Raw genomic sequence first — 24737 nt, 5'->3', positions numbered from 1 at the left:
CCTCATCTATTATCGACTTATCTCCAATGAAAAGCTGTTGAAATGAAAAAATACATCTGCGCTTTCATCTTCATTGGAAGCAATTCAGCTCGCTTAACACATTTTAATTTTTTTCACTTATTCCGCTTTTGGAGGAATGACAAAATGTAAATCATTCCGTACAAATGCTGAAGAATGTCTCTATCAAAACCAGTAAAGTGGGCCATTAAAATGACATTTCCAGTGTGGAGTAAGAATTTATTGTGCTTCATACAACAAACAGACATTATTAACAGCCACATTGACAGCTAGTAATAAGACATTTACAAACAAGTTTTGGCGCAATATGTAAGCGTCACATGACATATAATGCTCTATCAAGCACGTTGTTGGACTGCGGCTTCCCTGTCAGCACTGCTCGAAGCCCGCCATCAACGAGAGGGCGAGCGACTCCACTGTGAACAAAAACAGAAAAAACACACACACGTTGCTCGCCTGTGCATCAAATATTACAAGTGCAATCAAATTGTACTTACAATGTGGGAACGAGCCGCGGCACACGGCCTTGTTGAGGATCGTCACCAGGAACATGTGACAGTTTTTGAAATCCGACTCCATTTTGGCAATGGACTCAATCCTACGACCCCCAAAAAAAAAAAAAAAAAAAATCATAATAATCACAAAGGATTGATGAGTGTACACTTTTCTATACACGCTCTTACTTCCAGACTCCAAATCCAGCTTGCCATCGGTCCGAGAAAATCAGGACCAGGTTGAGAACCTTCATGATGGCTTCCTTTACAAAACTGACCTGAGGGAATGAAGGAAGTAAGGAAAAAATGGCTGATGTCACAAATCAAAACAAATGGCAAAACAGATGATCTATCCATCCACGGCTTTTCAGCTATCCATCCATTTTCTTTTGCCGCTTATCCTCACGAGGGTCCCCGGGATTTGCTGGAGCCTATCCCAGCTGTCAACGGGCAGGAGGCGGGGTACGCCCTGAACTGGTCGCCAGTCAATCGCAGCGTACATCGAGACAAACAGCCGCGCTCACAATCCCACCTACGGGCAATTTAGAGAGTCCAATAAATGTTGCGTGTTTTTGGGATGTGGGAGGAAACCGGCGTGCCCACCTGGAGAAAACCCACGCAGGTACGGGGGGGAGAACATGCAAACTCCACACAGGCGGGGCCGGGATCGAACCCGGGTCCTCAGAACTGTGAGGCCAAAACAAACTAACACATGGCAATAAAAATGAAACATTTAAAAAACTGCTAACTGGAAATTATCAAATTAAAAAAAAAACTCTCAAATTAGTACAATAAAATAAAGGAATTTTTAAAAAGCCCAAATTTTTCTTTTTGAGACAATGCAACATTAATATTTTGTCTTCTATTTAGGAGAGTGCAACATCCGATTATCGATCATTACTGGAAAGTGCAACACCAATCGTCTTTATTTTTAGGAATGTGCAACAACAATAGTTTGAGTTCATTTTAGGAAATCAAAATAATAGTTGCAGACAGGATCGTTACTGAGGGATAATTTCAGTTTCAAACCAGATATGTTTCACATAAAGTACTATTAAAAAGGTGCACTGTACCTGCTGATTACAGAGAAGACATTTTGCCGGAGCGCCAGGCATTTACTGTCCCTTAAATATTATAAGTGGGAACTCCGACTTAAAACCCAAAATATGAATACACGAACCGTTATATTGCTATTATTTACCTTCTCCCTCAATAAGCAGCGGTCATGAATGGTTGCAAGGTATCGGTAATGGATCTTGATCAGCTGGTCCAGGTCCTTTGCTTCTTGCACCTGATGCTGGAACTCGAGTCCAGTGCTGTGTAGTATCTGAGCGACACCAAACAAATTCAAAGAAATAAACATCTTTAATAAAGTGGAATAACTGTACGTACTATAGTATTCACGTGTTGGATGTGTTCCTTTAAAGGATGTAGCCTAGTGAGTGACGACATGAACCGGAATCGGGTCGTAACAAGCAAATTTGTCTGCGTGCGAGCGTCTTGGTGTGAGCCGTCGCCAACATCAGCTTCTCGGGCGTCTTTTGACTGTGTCCCATTCAATAAACAGGACTCAGTGCCACGTGAGCCCGTTATATTACCTTCATTGCATTCCTGAAATTTTGTGTCACGAGTCACTAAACTAAAAAAAAATAAAATAAAAAAAAATGACTGCTTCTTACTGGAAAAATTACTAAATTGGGGCAAGTGGGTCTCACCCTGGTCATGATGTAGTTGTGAAGGCTGTTGACAAAGTGCATAAGTTTGACGCGCAGCAGGCACATGCGGTGAATCTGCTGCTTGACCGGTCGTTCCTTCGTCTTGGCATCGTCACACGGCGCCCCCTCCAGTTTCTCCGTGAAATCTGCAAACTCTGATCATTTAAATGCGCGCACTGCTTGCCGTGATTATACTGCGGACCGTTTGAGCGCGATGGAGGGAAGGACGAAAAGTACCGCTGAATCGAAGCGTGTCCAAGCTGTACTTGGCCCATTTGATTTGAAGCAACAGCAGAAACACTTGGTTGTAAATTTTTTGACACTCGGAGCTGATGACGATGTCCACGGGCCACGGAACCTGTAAGGGGAGGAAAAAAGAAGAACGTTTGGTTTCGTTTGTTTTGATCATTTATTTACTCGCACGAAGTTACCAAATGTACGCCCTCATTAGCAGGCCCCTCCTGCACGTGCCCAAATTTTGTTCCGATGGTACCTTGTACTGACCTAAAAAAAAAAAAAAAAAAAAAAAAAGACTGCATAGACATCGAGCAGTATGTTGATTGGTTGAAGCCATCTTGGTACTCCCAAAACGAGTGGAAGACATAGTTCACAGGTTGGATTATGGCGGGGTTTCGCCTCAAAATTTGGCACGTAGAATTAAATCTGGTCGTGTGAGCTTTATATTTTTTCAGTTCTGGTAACATAAAGGATTTTTAATTCGACTCGGTAAGCCAAAAAAGGTGAAGTGCGAAGGAAAGACGTACAACACAGTGACTACAAAGAAATCTTGTATATTACCTTGGGCCCGATTTCCGTGACATGTTAATTTTTCCCAAACTAAGCTGTGAAGCACAATCATCAAAACATAGCAAAAAACTAAGCATTTTTTGTCATAAAAACATTAAATTTCAAGTCAATCAGTTCGATATATTTTTAGAAATAAGGGCTCGCAATGGGAAAATACATGCGAAACGCATTGTTCATTTGTTGTCTCTGCGACGTCCTATTTCAGACAGAAAATTGAAACTTGTTTCCTCGCATTTGGAAATCAAATTCAATATGCAGACTTGTGTATTTTGAAATGAATCAAAAAAATTTCACAGAAAATGTGTTTTCTTGCTTATCCACGGATGAAGTCTGGGAAAATAGTCCCGTCACTTTTTTGCGAAAAAACTGTCGGTCTATAAAGGTGAACAGTGAATAACCACAACCGTAAACAAAACTTTGTTCAAATGAATTAAGGTCATCAGAACATACTAAAAAAAAAAATTTACAAACAAACTTTTAACAGTGTCAAAGTGAATCTTTCTAACTTATCTCTGCAATGTTTTCTCACAGCCATGAAACTGGCGATTAACGCACAGGTCGGCATGGTTGTTTTGGGAGTATCAAGATGGCGGATGGTGACTTCGGTTTTGGTGGCCAATGAGCCATCTGGTCTTTTTTTTTTTTTTTTTTTTTAAACATCAGTGGTACCTTGACTTACAATTTTTACCATGACTGATTTGTATTTTTTCCAAGATACTCACACGCATATTTCCTTTATGCGCTGCAAAAAGAAACAGCTTACTGGCAACTGCAACTTACTGGCATTGTGACCATCTCCTTCATGCATAGCGCTAGTTCTGCATCAGACTGCCCCCTGGTGGCCAAGGCATGCACACCGGAAGCAGCCACAAAATAAATTCATTGCGACGCCTGACGTTTATATTCTATTTATTTATGTTAATGAATGTGTGTTTTAATGAAATACAAAACTATAGAGTGCTATATTTCAAATGACTGCCATTGATGTCTAAAAAAGTTAAATCATTAGAAGGGTTGGCTGAGAACGAGTTAAATAACAAAAAAAGGTTATATTTGTAAGCCGTTTGTTGTTGCTGGAATTGATTTATAAACACTTAAAGTGAAAATCATATACAAGTACACAATAGTTTTATAGTTGTTAAATTGTGCTTAAACAAGCCGCGGTTAATAAGAAAAAAAATACCTTGTAACTGAGGGTCAGTACTTCCAGATTATTGACGGGGTGTTTCTTGCGGCCGGGGTCGATTGTCTCCAAGAAGATCGACAACCTTACAAAGATAGAAAAGTGTGGATTATTAACGGAAAGTGTCACAGTCAAACAGAGAAATGCAAGCGCAGTACCTGCTGCTGTCCTCCGGGCGGCGCTGTCTGACAGCTTCCTGCAGCTGTCCGTTGAGGAAGGCCGGCTGCTGCCAGCTCTCCTTCTCGCGCACCTTGTCAAAGATGGCCGTGTAGAAGTCGTACATGGTGTCGCCGGCCTCTAGCAGGAAGTAGTTCCTCATGGCCTGCAGATACTCGAGCAACCTGAAGAAGAAGAAGGAAAATTTGTTTTTCCAGGAAACTGCATAGTGTACAACTGGCAACCAATTCAGGGTGTACTCCACCCACGTCCTGCCCGTTGACAGCTGGGATTGGCTCCAGCGCTCCCCGCGACCCTCGTGAGGATAAGTGGCAAAGAAAATGAATGGATGGATATACAAACTAACAGAAAGAAAAATGCAATTTTTTTTATTGCATTTATTATGAAAACTATCCCTCTACTTTGTGTTACTAGAGAATAAAATACAAAAAAAGAAATGTAACCAGGCAACTGAAGTAATCTTTTAATCCAGGGGTGTCGAACTTTTTTTATCACGCACCTCATTGTAGTTACGGTTTCTGTCAGAGAGCCATTCTGACTGAAACCATGAAAATCTTTAATTGACCAATCATATTTACAAATTAAAATGTATCAACTCGTTTTGGAATCAGAAATCATGGGGTAGTGGGTTTTTCAACTATTGTTGATGTTTGGTAACACAAAAATGCCTGCAATATCTCAACGCCATCATTTATGATATGACAATTTGAAATTTTGGTCCGGATTTTACAAAAATCATTTAAGTTGATACACATGATTTGCCTTCGCTGGCCACATTAAAATCATGTGACGGGCCGCATCTGGCCCCCGGGCCTTGAGTTTGACACTTGTGTTTGAATTTTTTTTTTTTCCATTAAATAAAATTTGAACTGAAACAGAATCACTCCAAAATGAAAAAATACTGTAATAATTAAAATATGTAAAACCAAAAAAAAAACATTAAGATATCTGAACTATAGTTACGATTGGCATCGAGAAAGCAATTGTCTCAGCTTTGAGGAGCTGATCCGGTTTCTTGTCTGGGAAATGATTTGCTGTCTCCTGTTTTGGACATTATTCCACTGTGCAAGACTTGCATTAGACACGCTGGAACCTTCATTAATATCAGGTCCAAATGCTTCTGGTCTTTATTATTCCCATTGGACGAACGGGCGCTTGCGCACGTCGCTTGTCCGGGCCGCCTGACACTGCCTTTGTATTGCTCATCAAGTTTTAAAAGTTTCCAAATGTTTCCTTTTCCTGCTGTCAGTCATTCTCCTAATCATTCCTTAGCAGCACACATTTGTTTTTCCCCTTGCGGCCCCTTCCTCTTTTACTCACTCGTCTTCCTTCCTGGTGTGCTCCCACCTCTTCTCGCAGAGTAAAAAAAAAAAAGCGAAAAGATGCCACACATATTACGTACGGCCTCTTTCTTAATGAATTGTGACCACGAAAGCGGTTCCCGATCCAAACCGGCTCTCATCAAGTCGGATGGATATACATATGATGGGATGTCAATACAGTGGTGCCTTGGTTCTCGAAGACATTCCGTTCCAGAAAGCCAATTGAAAACCAAAACGTTTGAAAACCAAAGCACGTTTTCCTATTACAATGAATGGAAAATTAAATAATGCGTTCCAAGCCTAAAAAAAGTTTTTTAAGCGATTTTTTTTTTATTTTCCTGATAATAAACTGCATAGTAGAAATACGTGTATAGTTTAAATACTTTATATAATTAAATCATTCAAGAAATATATGTATTTTTTGCTTAAAATGTATGCTTTAGCAGTAGAGTATGCTAGGCTGGGAATGTATTGCCGTATCTGTAGTGACTCGGCCCCCAGCCTTGTAAACATTTTTTTTATTAACAAAACTGCAGAATAACTTTAAACAAGCAATAATGAGGGGGGGGGGGGAACCAACTGCTTTTCATTTGCACAGAAAGTACGTAACGTAGAAGAAATTTTAACTTGCAATTAAAGGTAGGGTGAATGCAAAACAACAATGCAAATGCAAAACAACAGTTTGTCTTCGGTGGGGGTGACTCGCCCCTTTTTAGCAAAGAAAGAATCTAATGTCGACTGTTTCTGCCGTCTTTTGAGCACCTTCCTGAAGTGGCTCATAACAACGTCATTGAAATTTTGCAGTGCTCTGCAACATTCTGCTTTGTTAGGGCGACGGAGTTGGACAAAATTATGGATGTCGTTCCATTTAGCGCAGATAGCTTTTATATCGGCACTTGAGACATCCTTCCTGCCTTCAGCCTCATCAGACGACATCTCCTCCCTTCCTCGCCAACACTATCCCCAGCTAACTGCTGCCCGTTTGCAAAATTTAAGAAGCAACTTTTCAACTTCCTCCGAGATCTGCGGCCTCCGCTCGGTCAACACGGTTGCTCCTTTAGCAACATCACTTGCTTTGAGGGCATCCTCGTGTTTCAGGATGGTGCTGATCGTCGATTTCGCCATGCTGTACTTCTTCGATAGCCCAGAAACAAGCAACACCGGATTCGGCTAGCAGATCCTTCTTGAAGTCGACAGTTTTACGCATCACTTTCCTTTTTTCAGCACCAGCAGTTCCACTTGCCTTCTTTGGCGCCATGATCGGGGGTTAATATTGCTCAATTGGAACAAAGAAAGTCACTCCCGGGACACGTCCACGTCCAGAGGAGTGTGTGGGTCAACTGGTTGCGCGCGTTATGTCGGTTTTTTTTTTTCTTCGGGGGTGCGTTCGAAAGCACAATAGCAAATTGTCGCGGGTCAGCTGGTGGGGGCGTTCGTATACCGATTTTCGTTCGAAAACCAAAGCAAAAAAAATCTCGAAATTTGCGTTCGAAAACCGATTTGTACGAAAACGGAGGTGTCACTATATTTCCATTATTTCCTACGGGAAAAACTCTTCAAAAGTTCCTGTGTGCGGCGTTGCTCGCCAACTTACTTGTAGTCCTTTTTCAAGGTCCTCATGAGGTTCCCGCAGCACTCGACGTAGCGCCGCTGGATGTGCGGGTAGAGGCAGGAGCGCAACGTGAGCTCGAACGTCTGGCAGGTCACCGACTGCGACGAGCGGTCCACGGTGAAGTCGTCCCGAGAGAAGCGCTCGTGAAAGTCGCTCTGTTCCAAGTACAGCCTGATGCAAATTTTTTAAAAAAAGCTTCAGACTTCCACAAGATTCATCTACGAAGTACTTGCAGATGTAGGACTGCGCGTGGCTCACCTGGCGAAGTTGATGGCCAGCAGCGGGTCGTGGAGGTCGTCGATCTCCAGATGCTGCGCGATGACCGACTGCATCCGGATCAGGCTCCTCCTGGTGGCCTGTTGCTCCGTCCCTACGCCGGAGGGAGACGCGTCCTGGCTGCGGAGGCGCGACTGCACCGACTCCAGGAACAGGGTGTATAGACTCTTGCGCTCTGCATCTGCATCAGAAAACACAGTGAAAATGAACGATTCTAAACAAAATGGCCGACTTCCTGTTCACTTCCGATCATGGATCGCCGAGCTGTCGTTATCAACTTCAACAGGTTTTTACGACGATTTTCAGGTGTCTTGACATAATAGAAAATGGCAAAATTACATGTCAATGTCTGAAACTGGCGCTGGAGCCGAAGATTTTTTTTTTTTTTTTAAATAACTTTACGGGGCTCCCTAATAAGTGAAAACTTGCTTCTCCAACCCAAAATGGCCAACTTTCTGTCCAACCAGTCCTTGAGTCTATTTGTGCAACCAATTACAATGTACGATGATTAAAATTATTTTTGGCCCATTGGTAAACGTAGCCAGTGTCTGGGGCTGTCTTTTATCCCCCTCTAACGTTCCAGGAGGCGCTACTGAGTCCAAATGACTGTTTCAAACCAAAATTATTCAATTTTGGAAATGGATCCTTGAGACGTTTTTGAACGTTATGTGGTGATAGACATGTCCACCCAAATTTCTGTTGACTGATAAAAGTCTCAAGAAGCCATGATTAAAATTACCGCAGTTTCCAGCTTATAAACTACAATTTTATTTCCACACGCTTTCAACCCTGCGGTTTATGTGGTGATGCGGCTAATTTGTGCATTTTTTCTAACGGCTGCAAGGGGGCGCTCAAGCGGAAAAGGTAAGAGTGAGACCGGTGGAAAATATGTGCCAAGGAACTGACCTTTACCGGTCTGGCCCTTGTTAGCGCTGCGCCAGCGTATTACTGCCGTGTCGCAGTGATTTTTACCGGTATGTTTTATTTTTAACTGGCCCTGTTAGCCCGGCGCTAGCGTTAGCGTGAGCGCGGCGGTGCTAGCATTAAACTCTCTATGTACCATCTTTGTAAATATTTCCTGTTTCAATGTGGGTAATTCCTGCTTTTATACAGCTGCGCCATATGTATGTACCAAATGGTATTTCCTTTACAAATGTACTGGGTGAGGCTAATAACCAGGTGCGCTCAGTAGGCCGGGAATTACGGTAAATGGGAAGTCGTCCATTTTGGTTTGAAGCAGTCATTTCTCACTTAGTTTCACGCTCCTCAAACTTGGGAAAAGTGAGCCCCGACATTAGTTTTACTGATTAAGACTAAATTCAGCAGACACGTCAGGGCCGCTCGAAAGCCCAGGAGCTAAATTTAACGTGAAATTTTTGTTTGAAGCAGCCATTTGTCACTCTAATTCAGTAGCCACTGAGTGAGAAAGGGCTGATTCAAACCAACAAGACCGGAATAACTCCATAATAACTCCTTGGGGGAAAAAAAACAAAACAAAACAAAAAAAACAACAGACCTCTTGAGGATCCCTCGGATGGCTGCTGAGCGTCGTCTTTGCGGTCCAGGTTCTTGAGGAGCTGCATGGACTTCCCGGCCATGATGATCTGCTTGAGGACGGGCTTGAGGAAGGACACCATGGTGAGCTGCCGGTTTCCTCCTCCGCCGTCCCCTCCGGAGCTGCCGCTGGCCGCGTCGCTCAGCTCGCTCTCCACAGTTTCGGAGATGCTGTAAAGCGTGTAAGTGGCGTGCCAGAAGTCCCTGTGGTTGACCGCCACGTCCTTGTTCCTTTGGATGATGAACTCCTTGGCGGGGTCGAACAGGTGGCCGTGGACGATCCATTCGTCCACTATCTCCAAATATGGTCGCACGGTCTCGGTCCACAATGAAAACAGTAATGCCACCTAATGCAGAAAGGTGGGAAAGTTTACTAACACCCAAACCAAAATTCATATATATATTTTTTTGTATTTTTGTCCCTGAGATTTACACACACGCACAAAAATGAATAATCACCGTTTGCTCGCAAGCTTCCCCGACGCTGTCGTACTCGATGATAGCCTTGTAAAGCGTGTTGAGCAGGTGGGAGGCCCGCACCACGTTGGGGGTATCGGGGGGCACCTCGGCGACGCCGGTGCAAAAGACCCTGTGCAGCACTTTGATCTGGGTGAGGTGCGGGTTGAGACGCTCGAGCACGCCAGACAGGGTCACGGTCTCATCTGGAGGAGGACCAACTTACATGTATAAACCTGATACTAAAAAATTATCATGTATCATGTAATTATCATCCATACTGTGAACCTCCACTATATCGTTATGGCCATTTCTGGTAGCCCATCTATGGCATTTTGATTGGCAGCATTAAATGGTTTAGTTGAACATTTTGGTGTTTGAATATACATTCACTTCTTTTTTGCTTTTTCGTTTTTACAGTAAATTTCAACAAGGAGTGACCAAACAGCTTAAAAGCAATAATGCTTAGCATTTTATTTAGAAAATGTTCAACAGTGAGAATAGGGACTCGGGAACATTTAAAAAAAATGTCTTTTAACACGTTTAAATGTCTTTAAAGTCTAGGAATGGTAAAAAAAAACTATTGAAAACTGATTTCAATCGCATGATTGGAAGTCATGGCCGATCGCGTGATTTTTCAGCTGATCAGTATAAGTTGAAAAAGATATATATATATATTTTTTTTTTAAACAGAGCTGGCTTCACGCAGCTTCCTGTGCATCTGCCACAGTTCCTCTGCTGTGGGTGGCATCCCTGTCCATAAAACTGTGGACATAGGTGTGAGTCTGAATCAGTCACAAATATTTGAGCTTGTCCGCAGCTTCTTCAAGGGAAAAAAGGCACGGAATAAGATGTGGAAACATTTTGCTTAAACAGCTCACGGTCTGAACAACTGGAAAGACACGACAGACTGCAGAAATTTTGCAAAGCTCCATAGTCCACAGGAGAGAAAAGTATGGCCAAACGGCTTGCAGACCGCTATCGTTACAGTTCAAAGAGTGGCAGGCTAGTAAATGACTTGGGTGCAAAAACATTTCCTTGTCTGTCTATATTGCATATTTTCATAAATAGATCTGAAGCAGATCACTTACCTTTGCACACGAGCACTTTCTCGATGGCGGTCAGCTCCTCTTTGAAGCTGGTGAAGTACTTGTTGAGCGCCCACACGAAGGCCTGGTAGGTCCTGAACGGAGGCTCGGAGGCCCTCTTGGACCCGTTCGGGCCGACCTCCGGGCTGTGGCCCGTCACCTCGTCGATGAACCTCTGCAGCCGGAACACCGCTTCACCGTACGCGGCTATGTGCTCCAGTACAGACCGCAAGCAGTTCTGCCGCAAAGTACAAGAAGGGGATGTTGATATAAAGTAGTACCCAGGGTAACAGCTTCAAGTCGTTGCATCTCATAATCACATCGATTTTCCCTATTGATATTAGTCACTGAATTATATATATACACCTATAGAGCTCGTGCACCTACGTCATAAAATCACGTGACTTTTGTTTACGTCGCCATGTTGCCAGTCAAACAAAGCATTGTTCAATTCTAAGTCGGTTGGAGACGACATGAAAATATGTCTTGTAGCGTGAGGCCCGGAGTCTTGACCCATACCGTTAGACATTTAGAAGGTGAAAATACACAAAGGTATGTGGAAAAATTAGATAAACTCGGCATGGAGGACCCGTATTTAATGCCCAAGTCGATGTTTTCACTGATAAGAAATTGGACTGTTAACCAGCTTCCGCTTGTCTTGGACAACTTGATCTACACATCTGGTGAGTAAGTCGTCGAGATTTACACGGAAAAGTTTGAAAGCGTAGAAAAGTCTGGACGCGTACGAATACTTTGTTGCTGGATCTGTTCAGGAATCAGGAATAAATCCTACATAGTGACGGTTTTGACGGCTCGTGAACGCGGAAGCGTTCGGCCACACGTTAACCTTTCCCGGAATCCATCCATGTTTTCAGCTAGTATTCAAGACAAATACCAATATTTCAATAAATGACTGCTGGTTTTACACAAACTCTCATTCATTAACTATGATTGATAAAAAGGACGACAGTTGACGGCTCGCGAACGCGGAAATGTGTTCAGTGACACGTTAACCTTTCCCGGAATCCATCCATGTTTTCAGCTAGTACTCAAGACAAATACCAATATTTCAATAAATGACCGCTGGTTTTACACAAACTCTCATTCATTAATTACGATTGCAAAAAAAAAAAAAAAAAAAAAAAAAAAGAGGACAGAGTCATCTCCACACACGGAAGCGATTGCGGCCACACTTAACATCTGAAACTCACTCGTGAGTCATATTTTGACACAATTTTTTTTTTTTTAAAAACACTACTAAATTGGGACACTCATACGTCAAGGAACCACTGTACACGATACAATATGTTATGAATAAACCATTTTTTTGAAGCACCTACACTGGTGAGATGAGTGACGACTACGTTATTCCTGACTGACACGTTTCCATCGTGATGCTGGAATATGAAATGCTTTTTAACACTGGAGAGAAGCCTGGGACACATAAAGAGTTGATCACATATCATCATAAACAAACTTGCATTTAATCTCTGTTGCACAGCATAATTGAGTTTTTTTTAAGACACTCGGTTAAAAACAAACTGTTAAATGTATATTTGTTAACTTACAAATAGAGTGTCACACGGTAAAGATGTGATCAAGCAGCTCACCACAGCGTTTCCCGGACGACTTGGGTCTCGGTGACGAAGGCTTTTTCTTCGGGCAGGTACAGCGGATCGGTGTTGTACAAGTGCTGGTCCCTGCGGACGAGAACGGATCGTAAGCGCTTCACAAATGTATGACTTTTATGCAGTAATTTTAATAACCATCTAAAAGGACACACATTGCTTTCTTTTAGAAATCTAAACAGTTCCCGGATGTAAATGTTAGATGTCTGCGCTATTCTTTGATCAAAATTGCCCATGGATAAAGACTTGGAGCAAGCTTTCGACACAGTTTCCCTTTTTAAGATGATTAAATATGTTTCTAATGTTTTAAAAGGGCCCGCACGGTGGAGCAGCTGGTAAAGTGTTGGCCTCACAGTTCTGAGGTCACGGATTCAATCCCGGACCCGCCTGTGTGGAGTTTGCATGTTCTTCCTCTGCCTGCGTGGGTTTTCTCCGGGACTCCCACATCCCAAAAACCCGCAATATTAATTGGCACTCTAAATTGGCACATTTTGAATGCGGGTGTTTGTCTCGATGTTCCATGTGATTGGCCGGCAACCAGTTCAGGGTGTACCCCGCCTCCTGCCCGTGGACAGCTGGGATAGACTTCAGCACTTCCCGCGACCCTCGTGAGGATAGGCGGCAAAGGAAATGGATGGATGGATGGATGTTTTAAAAGTTTGGTTTTTTTTTTAAAGACTGTCAGAAATGAAGAAAAGAAAAAAATGAAGTGTTGTAAATGCTGTAAAAACTTGCCAAAGTGTGGGTTTACCGTAAATAAACAAATCAACCAAGTCGATATGCTTTTCATTTTTTGTGTTAATCGGTAAAAACACATTCAAAAATGGGCACTGGAGCTGAAATTGGTTTGTTGCGCAGGTAAAAAATGATTTATGAGGTTGGTCACGGAGCAAACTCATCAGTGAAAGTATGAATCCAATCCATCTATTTTCGTCGCGAGAGTGCTGGAGACTGTCCCAGGTATACTTGGGCAGGAGGTGGGGTACACCCTGAACTGGTCGCCGGCCAATCGCAGACCTGCGTAATTAAATGTGAATTTAATTGTCACAAAATGAGTAACATCAGTGGCTTCACACTTGGGCGCGGGGGTCTTACCAGACATTGAGCAGGTTGGAGTGTAAATGGAGGCTGTGGGTGAACCGGGGGGCGTGCGGCACCCAGTAGGGAGTCACCACGTGTTGCTCAAGCCAGGCTCGGGCATCGGGTTCTCCCACTGCAACAAAACAAACAAAAAAAAAATAATAATAATCTTTTTTTCCCCCCCTCTTGAAGGTTTTTGATCTACAGTGTGTAAGCTATGTTCTCTTTTTAGACAATTCAGTGCCATTTTTCTTCATTCAAAACCTTTTAAAAAAATGTAGTCGTTTTTGGGAGCTGGAACTTATTGGTACGTTTCAATTGATTTCATTTGGGGGTTATTGATTTGATCTATAGTAGAATTACTGTTCAATTCATTTTCAGTAAAATTCAATTCAGTTGAATTTACAAATCAAGGTAGCACTGTACAGCGATTGTTTCCGACCTGTCCGCGAGACCGAAACCGTCTTGTCGCCGTGGTTTTTGTCCTCCTGCGGGGTTTTGTCCAACTGGATCCCGGAGTCCTCCCTGCTGATGGGCTGATGGCTGTCCTCCCCCTCGCTCTCCTCCTCGGACCACTCCTGATCGTCAAAAAAAAAAAAAAAAAAAAAAAAAAAAAAAAAAAAGATTATGTGAAATTCCTCCACATTTGGAATTAACCGTAAAGACAAGTTTAAATAGAGGCCGACCACCACGTACTGTAAAGTCGCCACGTTGTTTCCTAATTCCATTTTTCAATAAACTATTCCATTTTTCCATCACTGGGAAAAAAAAAAAATCCAAAGAAAAAGCAAAGTCAATACTTATCGAGTTTCCACTCACAGGAGTATCAGGATATGGCCCGTTGTTTATGTCCTCCCCCTCCTGGAGATATTTGGCCCAGTCAACGTTGTCCTGTGGTTCTGTTGGAAAGAATAACGTCAGAAATGGACAGACACACCCGCAACACATGAAAATCTGTAATGTATCCATCCACCCATCATTATTCTTAGCCGCTTATCCTCACAAGGGTCGCGGGGAGTGCTGGAGCCTCTCCCAGCTGTCAATGGGCAGGAGGCGGGTGGGGTACACCCTGAAGTGGTCGCCAGCCAATCGCAGGGCACATAGAGACAAACGACAGTCACACTCACAATCGCACCTACGGGCAATTTAGAGCGTCCAATTAATGTTGCATGTTTTGGGGATGTGGGAGGAAACCGGAGCACCTGGAGGAAACCCACGTAGGCACAGGAAGAACATGCAAACTCCACACAGGTGGGTCCAGGATTAGACCCGGGACCTCAGAACTGTGAGGCCAAAGCTTTACCAGCTGAACCACCAAGACGCCATCTATGATCTATATCGGGGACGAATAAAAACATTTTTTTATCGTTTTACCACTCACACACACACACAAAAAAACATTTCAAACCTTCTTTAAATTGCAAAAGATCGTTGAAGGCAAGTCTTCATTTTCAAGTTGAAAGGACAGTACGGAAGTGAAACAACATTTAAAAATAAAAAGGAAGTCACAAAAGAAAAATGAAAACACACTTTTCAAAGTATTCCTTAAAAGTTGTTCTCACGCTCTGCTGTCAAGAAGCAGCTATAAAAACACTGATGCGGATAATTTGTGCATTTTTTTTCTTACGGCCGGAAGGGGGCACTCAAGTGGAAAAGGTAAGAGTGACACCAGTGGAATATATGTGCCGAGGAAGTGACTTTTACCGGTATGTGTTGTTTTTAACCGGCCCTGTTAGTGCTGCGCTTGCATTAGCACCGCGTTAGCATGTTGCTGCTGTGTTACTGCCGCATCTCAGGGATTTAGGTATGTTTTTAATTTAACCAGCACTACTAGTGCTGTGCTACCGTGTTGCTACAGTGTAGCTGGGTTAGCTGTTTTTTTTTTTTTTTTAACTGTACGTTTTTTATTTTTATTTTTTTTAAACAGCCCTGTTCGTACTAGTGTTGTTGCTATGTTACGATAAGGTATTAAAACTTTGAAAACTCTTTCTGTATACCGTCTTTCTTTATAGATATCTCGTGTTTCAATGGGAGCACTTGCAGCATTTTTACACACGTGCGGCTTATGTATGTACCAAATGGTATTTCCTTAACAAATGTACCGCGTGAGGCTTATAATCAGGTGCATTTCTTTAAGTCAGAAAATTACAGTAAACATGGGACGCTTGAACACCATTATGCTCAACCGCAGCACATTATTTTGAGTGTTGAAAGTCTGCTATCTTAATGCTAACATATCTTGTGAAACACCATAGACCAGCTAACAGAAATTAGCACAGATGTTGCAGGAATTATACAAGAACAACAATCGCTAATTAACGGACATGTAGCAGCAATACAGCATAACGTGGTTTTACACTGAAGGCGTGCGACTCTAAATTCAAAACTTTCTGTATGTGTTGAACTTACCAGGGTCCTTTATCCGGGGTCTCTCCGTAAAGTTTGTGTTGGACGGTGAGCCCGATAAGAACAGCAGCAGCGACAGTATGCTGTAGTGTACATCAGTCTGGAAAAGCACAGTCGATTGTTACAAACGGCAGCGATTTTGAAAGATTATACCCGAGGACATGCACCTTCGTTCCATTGGTATCAGCTAAGGGTGAGTTGAGGAACTCTTCGGTCAGCCTCATCCAGCTTTCGGCCTTACTCATTTCCGAGTGGACCATGAGCTTTTCATAGATTCTGTTTAAAAGGGGGAAAAAAATACATTTTACTGTTAATTTTGACTGAAAGTAGAATTCATCAGGGGTGGTGCAGTTTGGAGTACACCACAAATTTTGTTGGAGAACAATCAAACTCAAAATTCAATTTCTAAATTCAAACCTGCCTCAAAAACAACAGGAATAGAGCATGATATCACGTGGCAAAAACAACAATGATATTATCTGTAGACACAAAAATACAATTTGGAGTTCAACCAACATTCGTTCATTTCCGTACCGCTTATCCTCACTCAGGTCGCGGGCGTGCTGGAGCTTACTCCAGCTGAATCTGGGCGAGCTAATCGCAGTGCAGATACAAAGAAACAACCATTCACACACACATCCCCACCTAAAGGCAATTTAGAGTCTTCAATTAACCCTACCATGGATGTTTTGGTGATGTCAGAGTATCTGGAGAAAATGTACACAGAAAAGGGAAGGACGTGCAAACCCCACACAGACGGGGGGCCAAATTTTAACACAAGTCGTGAGAACCGCGAGGCAGAAGTGCTAACCAGTTGGCCACTGTCCATATGTTGGGCCAATGTTTCCTGGAAAAATCAGTCTCAAAAGTCAGAGGGAATTCCGAGTTCAAAACGTAATGATGAGTCACATCACATGAGAAAAAAAAATGTGATAAAGTTCAGCAAATGTGCCTCGATAGTCAAATGAGAGTTCACGTTCAAATGGAGAGACAGACATACCCACTGATGCTACGCTGCACTTTGTGGCTGTCCACATCCAGGAAACGATGGAACCTGTGAGGGGGGAGAAAAGACACGGGCAAAGAAAGTGAATGTGATGGAAGATGGAGGATTTGAAAATCAAGGATGGCCAAGCTTATGTCACAGCCATGTTGATGTAAACAGAAATTGACAAATACTTCGGTTTCTTTTCATTTATTGGGATGGTGTTTGATGCATGAACTAACACTTTTGCAAAAGTCTCTTGATCTTATTTCCAGTTTATGTGGCGAATAGGAGGGCACCTCGAATTGATCTCTGGGGGACACCACTGAGGAGGCGTATCCAACCATTATACACTAGGTTTAATTGTCCAGATAGGAGGTAAACCAGCTCATCTTACCTGAAGTTGGACCATGCGAATTTGAGTGCCAACTGGAAGTTGTGGTCCTCCTCATCATCCAGTCCGCTCAAACACCTGATCAGCTCCTTCGTCTCCTTCTCAGTCTCCTTCTCGAAGGTGCTGAGGTGAGCCATAGCTTAGCTCACACGAGGAGACCTCTCCGCTAAATACAAGAGAACATCCGGATGGGATAAAGCACTAACAAAAGCCGAAATGTGTTTTGGAAAACGTCATTTGTGCATGTGGGCGGGAGAGCTTTGTTGTTAACTTAGCAACATCTTCTTGAGCGCGCTGTTAGCTTCCAGAGGCAGTGTGCGCATGTGCGGATCAAAACACATGCATCAACTTTATTTCTAAAAATAAAATATAGTGTCCTTTTTTTCAATGGTAGGAATAAAATAAGAAGGAAAAAGAAAATCTGAAACGTAATAAAATCTTTTAAGTGACATCGGTGGGTCTTTATCGCTGTTTCCCACAATGCACAAGTGAAACAGGAAGCAGTTCCTTCCGTTTCCTTCTGATCATTTCGCTTTAATAAACAACCGGCCTCACTACAAACTAACGCCACTGATTAGTATTTGGTTGTCCGCTGTTTGAATTTGTGCTGAAGTATTTTTTTTAAACTTTTTTATAGCGACATCATATACACAGAGACCCCGCTTGCGTGTATCCCCTTGCTGGGATACGTGAGCGCGATCGCCATGTTACATGTGGCAAATATGCCTGTAAACTAATGAATCCTCATAAGTCGACAACCTACAAGTGCAGAAAGTTAGTGCCTCTCACGCACAGTTATATATTTTGAAAACAGCCACCTGTAACGACGTATCTAATATTTTTTTTATATTTTCTGATTATTGTTAGGTTTTCCTCAAGTATTTTAATATTTATCGTCACAATAACAGTGTTCAGGCGCGTGGGAGGGGGGGGGGCAAACTGCCCCTTGGCCCTGTCCTCATCATCCTCTCACCTTAATCTGATCATGTGTGACAGTGATGGTGACAGTTTATGAAAGTGGGACGCCCCGTGTTGACATCCAGTCAAGATTTACTTTACATGACATAAATTTCCAAAGTTCAACCACCGATGGCGATGACCCCGCCTACATTTCGGCAAAGTCTCGCAACAAGTAGCCCCGCCTCTAAGCCAGTGCCCCCCCCCCGAACATCAGCCTGCAACCGGTCGCCTCCACCGCGCAAGCACGCAGGCAGAACTCGAGCGAGCGCAGCTCCGACGCCAAAGCGATGAAGAGGAGGCTCCAGAAGAAATACTTGGTTCTGATCCTCGCCTACACGGGTTTGCTGCTCCTCATCCCGTATGTGTTCGACTTCGGGGAGCGCTCGATGCAGCGGGCCAAGCACGGGCTCCTGCAGCAGCGGGAGCGGCAGCAGCAGTCGCGGTGCTCGGACCTGAAGAACGCCGTGGCGCTGCTGTGGGAGCACGGCTACAAAGTGGACGGCGCCAACGGCACGGAGCAGCCCCCGCGGCCCGGCGACGGCGCCCCCCGCACGCACATCTACCTGCACGCCACCTGGAGGACCGGCTCGTCGTTCCTCGGCGAGCTGTTCAACCAGCACCCGGACGTGTTCTACCTGTACGAACCCATGTGGCACATCTGGCAGGCCCTGTACCCGGGCGACGCGGGCAGCCTCCAGGGCGCCGTGCGCGACATGTTGAGCGCGCTGTTCCGCTGCGACTTCTCCGTGCTCAAGCTGTACGCTGGCTCGCAGAACCTCACCACCGCCTTCATCTTCGGCTGGAAGATGAACAAGGTGGTGTGCTCCGAGCCCCTGTGCGACGCCCACCAGCGCCACCGCGTCGGCCTGGTGCAGGAGGACCGCTGCGCCAAGTGCCCCAAGCGGGACATCCGCGAGCTGGAGCGGGAGTGCAAGAAGTACCCGGTGGTGGTCATCAAGGGCGTGCGGGTTCTGGACCTCAGCACCCTGGTGCCGCTCATGAAGGACCCGGCCGTCAACTTGCACATCGTGCAGCTCTTCCGAGACCCGCGAGCCGTGCACAACTCCCGGCTCAAGTCCAAGCAGGCCCTGGTGAAGGAGAGCATACAGGTGAGGTTCGCCTCTTGGCTTTTCAGATATCCATCCATTTTCTTTTGCCGCTTATCCTCAAGATGGTCGCGGGGAGTGCTGGAGCCTATCCCATCAGTCAATGGGCAGGAGGCAGGGTACACCCTGAACCGGTCGCCAGGCAATCGCAGGGCACATCGAGACAAACAGCCGCACTCACAGTCACACCTACGGGCAATTTAGAGCGTCCAATTAATGTTGCGTGTTTTTGGGATGCGGGAGGAAACCGGAGTGCCAGGGGAAAACCCACGCAGGGAGGGGGAGAACATGCAAACTCGGCGCAGGCGGGGCGGGATCGAACCTGGGTCCTCAGAACTGTCAGGCCAACGCTTTACCAGCTGCTCCACCGTGCCACCTTTTCATATATATATATATATATATATATATATATATAATTATATATTTTTTTCCATTCTACCATGCGAACAGTTGACTTATCTTTACACGTATATGTTTAAAAAAAAAAAGAGTTTGCAATTATTTTCATGGGTCCCATTTTTTTAAAACACCAAGTATGACTTGTTGAACGGCTATGCCCTGAAAAAATAATCAATAGGGGACAAACGTTTTTTTTTAAACATGCATATCTGGTATCAGGTAGGAAAATGGAACAATAAAAATGTGTGCAACAAGAAAATAAAAACATAACCCCGAGTGAAATGATTCTCTTTCCCAGGAGTGAAAAAAACAATTTGTCAACTTTTTCAACATGCATCTGTCAAATTTGTTAAAACAGCAGTAAATATTTTTTTCACAAATCTTGTTTATCATGTACTAATAGTAATAATAATAATGACAAAAAATGATTTTAAAATAAAACAATTTCAAACGCCACCTTAAAGCCTTGTTGGAAAAAAAGTTTCGTTTTGTCATTTGTGCATGTCGGATGGTTCGCTTCATTTTACACTTGCATGATCGTTGTTTAAGACTGTATTTCCATTTTTTTTTTTTTCCCATGAGGAAAAATATTTCTAAAGCCAGGTCGGTGTATTAATGTGATGCTCATTTGCAATTTTGCTACTACGTTTCAATCCGAAAGCCGATCTTTTTGTCCGTGTAAAATTGTCATCCACGCTTTATTAAAACGCGGCGAGCTTTTTGCGTTTTTTTTCCGAGCGAAAAGTGAAAATGTGTGTGGCGCAACGCAGGTGCTGCGCAGCAAAAAGCACAACGACAAGTACAAGCGTCTGCTGGTGCCCAACAACCGCGTGAACCGGGCCGAGAGCTACGTGTCCAGCGCCATGGAGCTCATCTGCGACAACTGGCTGGGCGACATGATGCTGGTGACCAACGCGCCGCCCTGGGTGCGCCGCAGCTACCACCGCGTCCGCTACGAGGACTTGGTGCTGCGGCCGGCCCAGGAGCTGCAGAAGCTCTACCTCTTCTCCAACCTGTCCACGTCGCCGGCGCTGGAGAGCTTCGCGCTCAACATGACCCACGGCCGCGGCTACTCGTCCGACCGGCCCTTCCTCATCTCCTCGCGGGACGCCAAGGAGGCCATCTACGCCTGGCGGGAGAGGCTGAGCGTGGAGCAGATCGACCAGGTGGAGGCCTACTGCAGTGAGGTCATGAGGCAGCTCGGGTACCCCAAGCACGACGCCGACAAAACCACATGAGGGAAGAGCGTACAGGTAAGATGGCTGCTCTGTATTCGCCGTTTGGGATAACGCGCCAGCGAGTTTGCGCTTTTGTTTTGTCACCCTCTTCCCGGATCAACTCCGCGCAGCGCAGTAGGAAGATGGAATAGTCCATTGCATGAAAAGCGAGGGGAGGGTGAGGGCACATTTAATGGATCATTAAGGATTACGCATTTTGATGTTTTTATAAACACGTGGATTAAGATTTTTAAAAAGTAGTTGCGTTTCACGAAAAAATACAACTTTATTAATCTGTTATTGTGAGACGTTTGAAATCTCGGGGCCCCAGGAAATAGTCCGTGTCGTCCTCAAAAACTCCACATGATTTGGGTGTCGAACTCGGGGCCACGTTGTAGTGCATGGGGTCATTATGAATGTGAAACGATAAAATCTTTAATCGCCTCATCATATTTATTTTATGAAGTAGTTTTGAAAACAAAAGTCAAGGGTAATGGGTTTCCCAACCGTTGTTCATGTTTGGTAACACAAAAATACTTACATCTTAACGATACCATTTATGACATGACGGTTTGAAATTTTGGTACAGATTTTCACAAGAATCAATGAAATGACACATAATTTGCCTCCACGGGCCACATAAAATCATGCGGCGGGCCGGATCTGGCCCCCGGGCCTCGGGCTTCACACCTTTGCAATAGCATGACAAAAACATACCAAATTTTGATATCACATACTCGGGATGGACGAATACCGATACCAGGTATCGTTATCAGGCCGATACTGTCGCTATTTCAAGTTATCTGGTAGTCAAGAAGGCTGCCGAGACCAGCCAAGATACTAAAAAAAAATATGAAATAAAATAATTTCTGACATCCTCGCCGGTAGTTTGTGCGAATAATCATGTACGTCAGAATCAGAAAGAAGAGGGGGAAAAAAATTCTATGTCGTTGCAGTCTCGAAAGTAGAATTAAGTACCGGGTATCAGTCGGCAAGAAAGTGGTTGTCGAACATCCGTGCTCGTGAATTTACTCGACACGAACAGAATGCGTCCGAGCGCTTTCTCTGGTGGCTATTTTGCGTCGTCCTTTTCCAACAAGGGTCTCATTGTTGCGCGGCTGGCACGGCCCGCCGGGGGGGGGGGGGGGGGGGGGGGCGAGGTGGGCGACGCGCCCGCTCGAGGGAATCGCCCCGGCCCTCGCGCCCGCGCCCCGCGGAAGGGGCTTCATTGTCCGCGGCTGACCGTGACACGCTATACGACTCACCCGGGTTACCGGCGTGTCACCGCTGAGCTTTTGACACGCAGAACCTTGAAGGAAGCGGGCCTGCGCGCACGCCATTATCAAAGATGGCGGCTGGAGGGTGGGGCGGGGGGGGGGGGCTTCTTGCCCAAACTGTTCAGGGTGTACCCAGTTGACAGCCGGGATAGGCTTCAGCTCTCCCCGCGACCCTGATAGATGGATGTATTTAAATTGTACTGTATATGCGGGTGTGGACCGATATCGTAATTTTTGCAGTCGTCGTTGGACCATGATTGTTAGTGACACGACATTGTTCTCCCGTTTACTCTGATTTCTCTCTCTTTCTCCCCCTGATTTTACCTGCATCCATTTTCTTAGCCGCTTATCCTCAGAAGGGTCACAAGAAGTGCTGGAGCCTATCCTAGCTGTCAACGAGCAGGTGGCGGGGTACACCCTGAACCGGTTGCCAGCCAATCGCAGGGCACATCGCGACTGACGGCAGTCGCACTCACAATCTCACCTATGTGCAATTTAGAGTCTCCAGTGAATGTTGCGTGTTTTTGGGATGTGGGAGGAAATCGGAGTGCCCACCCGGAGGAAACCCACGCAGGCACGGGGAGAACATGCAAACCCCAGACAGGTGGGGCCGGGATTTGAATCCCTGTCCTCAGAACTGTGAAGCCAACGCTCTAACCTGTTGCTCCACCGTGCCGCCCTATTAAATTCTTTTTTTTTTTTTTTTTCAAATTAAAATTTATTGAGGATTGTATTTAATTTTCCAACTTAGAACCTTTTTTTTCATTGAAGAGTAAAAAATAATCATAATCAGTCGAAGTCTCACACGTAATCAATTATCCACAAGTCACCGATCATCAAATTAATCGACCTATTTTGATCATACACTTAAAAATTGTCCAAATCTCTTCAATTTCTGTCGTCCTTCATGAAAGCAGCCTCACTTTTTGCGTTGTATCAAAATAAGAGCATTTGCACACATCTGCTTTTACTTTGGGAAGCAATGATCAACATTTTCCTCTTTTACTGACGTGTATTGGCGCAAACGAGTACCTCAATCGTAACCGTCGTCATTTTAATCTCTTACCAAAAAAAAAAAAAAATGTATTTACATCCATTGCATGACTAACCTGCAGCTTACATGAAGTTTAACAAGAAGCGGCTTCGGAAGTGCGCGTTAAACGAGCGCATTAATCAGTAGCCGAGAAGTAAAAGTTTCTGATTCAACAACGTTGGTGAGTGCAGCGTAACTCGCTTGACTGACATTTGTTGAATCATTAAACAATAACAAAGTCATTGGGGAACAAAAATGATTGCGCAATAAATCTGAATCGAGGTGGTGTAGTGCAGGGGTGTCAAACTCATTTTTCTCACGAGCCACATTGTTGTTCCGGTTTCCCTCAGAGGGCCGTTATGACTGTAGAACAAAAATATTGAATCATCTCATCATATTTACATCATCAATTTATGAACTAGTTTTGGAATCAGAAATCAAGTGTAATGTGTTTTTCAACTATGACATACGACAATTCGGGACAGATTTTTACATGAATCATGGAAATTGACACTCTAGATTTGGCTTCGCGGGCCACATAAAATGATGTGGTGGCCCAGATCTGGCCCCCGGGCCTTGAGTTTGACACCTGTGGTGTAGCGCTACACAGGCCCGACTTCAGCGCGGTCCGCGATGGTGCCGAATGTGCCCTGCGACCGACTGGCGACCAGTTCAGGGTGAAGTTCGCCTTTTGCCCGGAGTCAGCTTTTTTAAAGTCCATGCCCAGCGGCACGGTGGAGAAGCTGGAAAGCGTAGGCCTCACAGTTCTGAGGTCTCGGGTTCAATCCCGGACCCGCCTCTGTGGAGACTGCATGATCTCCTCGTCCCTGTGTGGGTTTTTTCCGGGGACTCCGGTTTCCTCCCACATCCCAAAAACCCGCAACATTAATCGGACACTCTAAATTGCCCCTAGGTGTGATTGTGAGCGCGTCTGTTTGTCTCCATGTGCTCTGTGATTGGCTGGCAACCAGTTCAGGGTGTACCCCGCCTCCTGCCCGTTGACAGCTGGGATAGACCCCAGCACTCTTCGCGACCCTCGTGAGGATAAGCGGCTAAGAAAATGGATGAATGGCTATTCCTTTGCCCTATTTCTTCCTCACGACTTTCTTGCGTGTCTCTTCCAGGGGCCTGCGAGTCAAGGCTGAGGGCAAAAAGACGGAAGGACAGCTGGAAAATGGCCGACTGGGTGCGGCCGTGTCCGAAGCGCAGGAGTGAGGAGAAGAAGTGCGGAGGGAGGGTGGGGGGGGGTCAGCCTCTTAGTACTCTTACCTGCCGAGTAGCGGCCAGGAGGCCGTTCGACACGTCAGTGCCTATTTAGTCGCACTAATCCCCCCCCCATACTCTGACTCTAAATCCCCTTGTAAAAAAAAAAAAAAAAAAAAGTTGGGGGCATCCAAGGTTGGCACCGACAGGTCGGCGCCTCACCTTGGCGTGACTGGCCTAAGTGGATCTGCTCAAAAGTGCGAGGCGACTACTGTGCGTGCTTGTGCTTTGGGAGGCCCGCATGAGGAAGTGGTTCCCCCCTCCCACTTCTCATTCCAAGGCCTCTC

General features: G+C 44.8%; 2 protein-coding genes across 3 annotated transcripts; one reads left to right on the top strand and one right to left on the bottom strand.

Annotated features, from left to right (window-relative positions):
* Positions 1–223: 223 nt before the first annotated feature.
* tubgcp5 (tubulin gamma complex component 5) lies at positions 224–17699 on the bottom strand. 2 transcript variants are annotated; one of them, XM_061824354.1, is made up of 22 exons: positions 17199–17699; positions 16817–16870; positions 15984–16092; positions 15820–15916; positions 14230–14309; positions 13853–13988; positions 13426–13543; positions 12313–12402; positions 12043–12136; positions 10706–10940; positions 9618–9820; positions 9121–9505; positions 7587–7785; positions 7311–7499; positions 4376–4558; positions 4218–4302; positions 2465–2585; positions 2228–2382; positions 1714–1839; positions 702–790; positions 516–616; positions 224–434 (listed from the first exon to the last, which is right to left on the bottom strand). In XM_061824354.1, exons 1-22 carry the CDS (start codon positions 17330–17332, stop codon positions 388–390), a joined length of 3030 nt encoding a protein of 1009 aa, XP_061680338.1. In that variant the 5' UTR covers positions 17333–17699; the 3' UTR covers positions 224–387. The 2 variants fall into 2 exon arrangements, with proteins under 2 accessions (XP_061680338.1, XP_061680339.1); XM_061824355.1 differs by having other exon boundaries at positions 2228–2373.
* Positions 17700–17888: 189 nt separating this feature from the next.
* On the top strand, positions 17889–24450 carry chst7 (carbohydrate (N-acetylglucosamine 6-O) sulfotransferase 7). Its single transcript, XM_061824356.1, has 3 exons — positions 17889–19264; positions 20431–20913; positions 24312–24450. Exons 1-2 carry the CDS (start codon positions 18443–18445, stop codon positions 20896–20898), a joined length of 1290 nt encoding a protein of 429 aa, XP_061680340.1. The 5' UTR covers positions 17889–18442; the 3' UTR covers positions 20899–20913; positions 24312–24450.
* The last annotated feature ends 287 nt before the right edge of the window (positions 24451–24737 follow it).

Source organism: Syngnathoides biaculeatus, chromosome 7 (genome assembly GCF_019802595.1).
Source record: "Syngnathoides biaculeatus isolate LvHL_M chromosome 7, ASM1980259v1, whole genome shotgun sequence".
Lineage (NCBI taxonomy): Eukaryota > Metazoa > Chordata > Actinopteri > Syngnathiformes > Syngnathidae > Syngnathoides > Syngnathoides biaculeatus.
This window is presented reverse-complemented; position numbering and strand designations above follow the sequence as displayed.

What these genes read in the sequence shown, in the direction of transcription:
- tubgcp5 (XM_061824354.1), bottom strand. Translation starts at nt 17,332, where the DNA reads ATGGCTCACCTCAGCACCTTCGAGAAGGAGACTGAGAAGGAGACGAAG. An exon ending in ATCCGAGGGATCCTCAAGAG is followed by an intron (nt 7,786 to 9,120) that starts GTCTGTTGTTTT and finishes TTTCTGATGCAG; the next exon opens with ATGCAGAGCGCAAGAGTCTA. An exon ending in CGCCCGGAGGACAGCAGCAG is followed by an intron (nt 4,303 to 4,375) that starts GTACTGCGCTTG and finishes TATCTTTGTAAG; the next exon opens with GTTGTCGATCTTCTTGGAGA.
- chst7 (XM_061824356.1), top strand. Translation starts at nt 18,443, where the DNA reads ATGAAGAGGAGGCTCCAGAAGAAATACTTGGTTCTGATCCTCGCCTAC. An exon ending in TGGTGAAGGAGAGCATACAG is followed by an intron (nt 19,265 to 20,430) that starts GTGAGGTTCGCC and finishes GGCGCAACGCAG; the next exon opens with GTGCTGCGCAGCAAAAAGCA.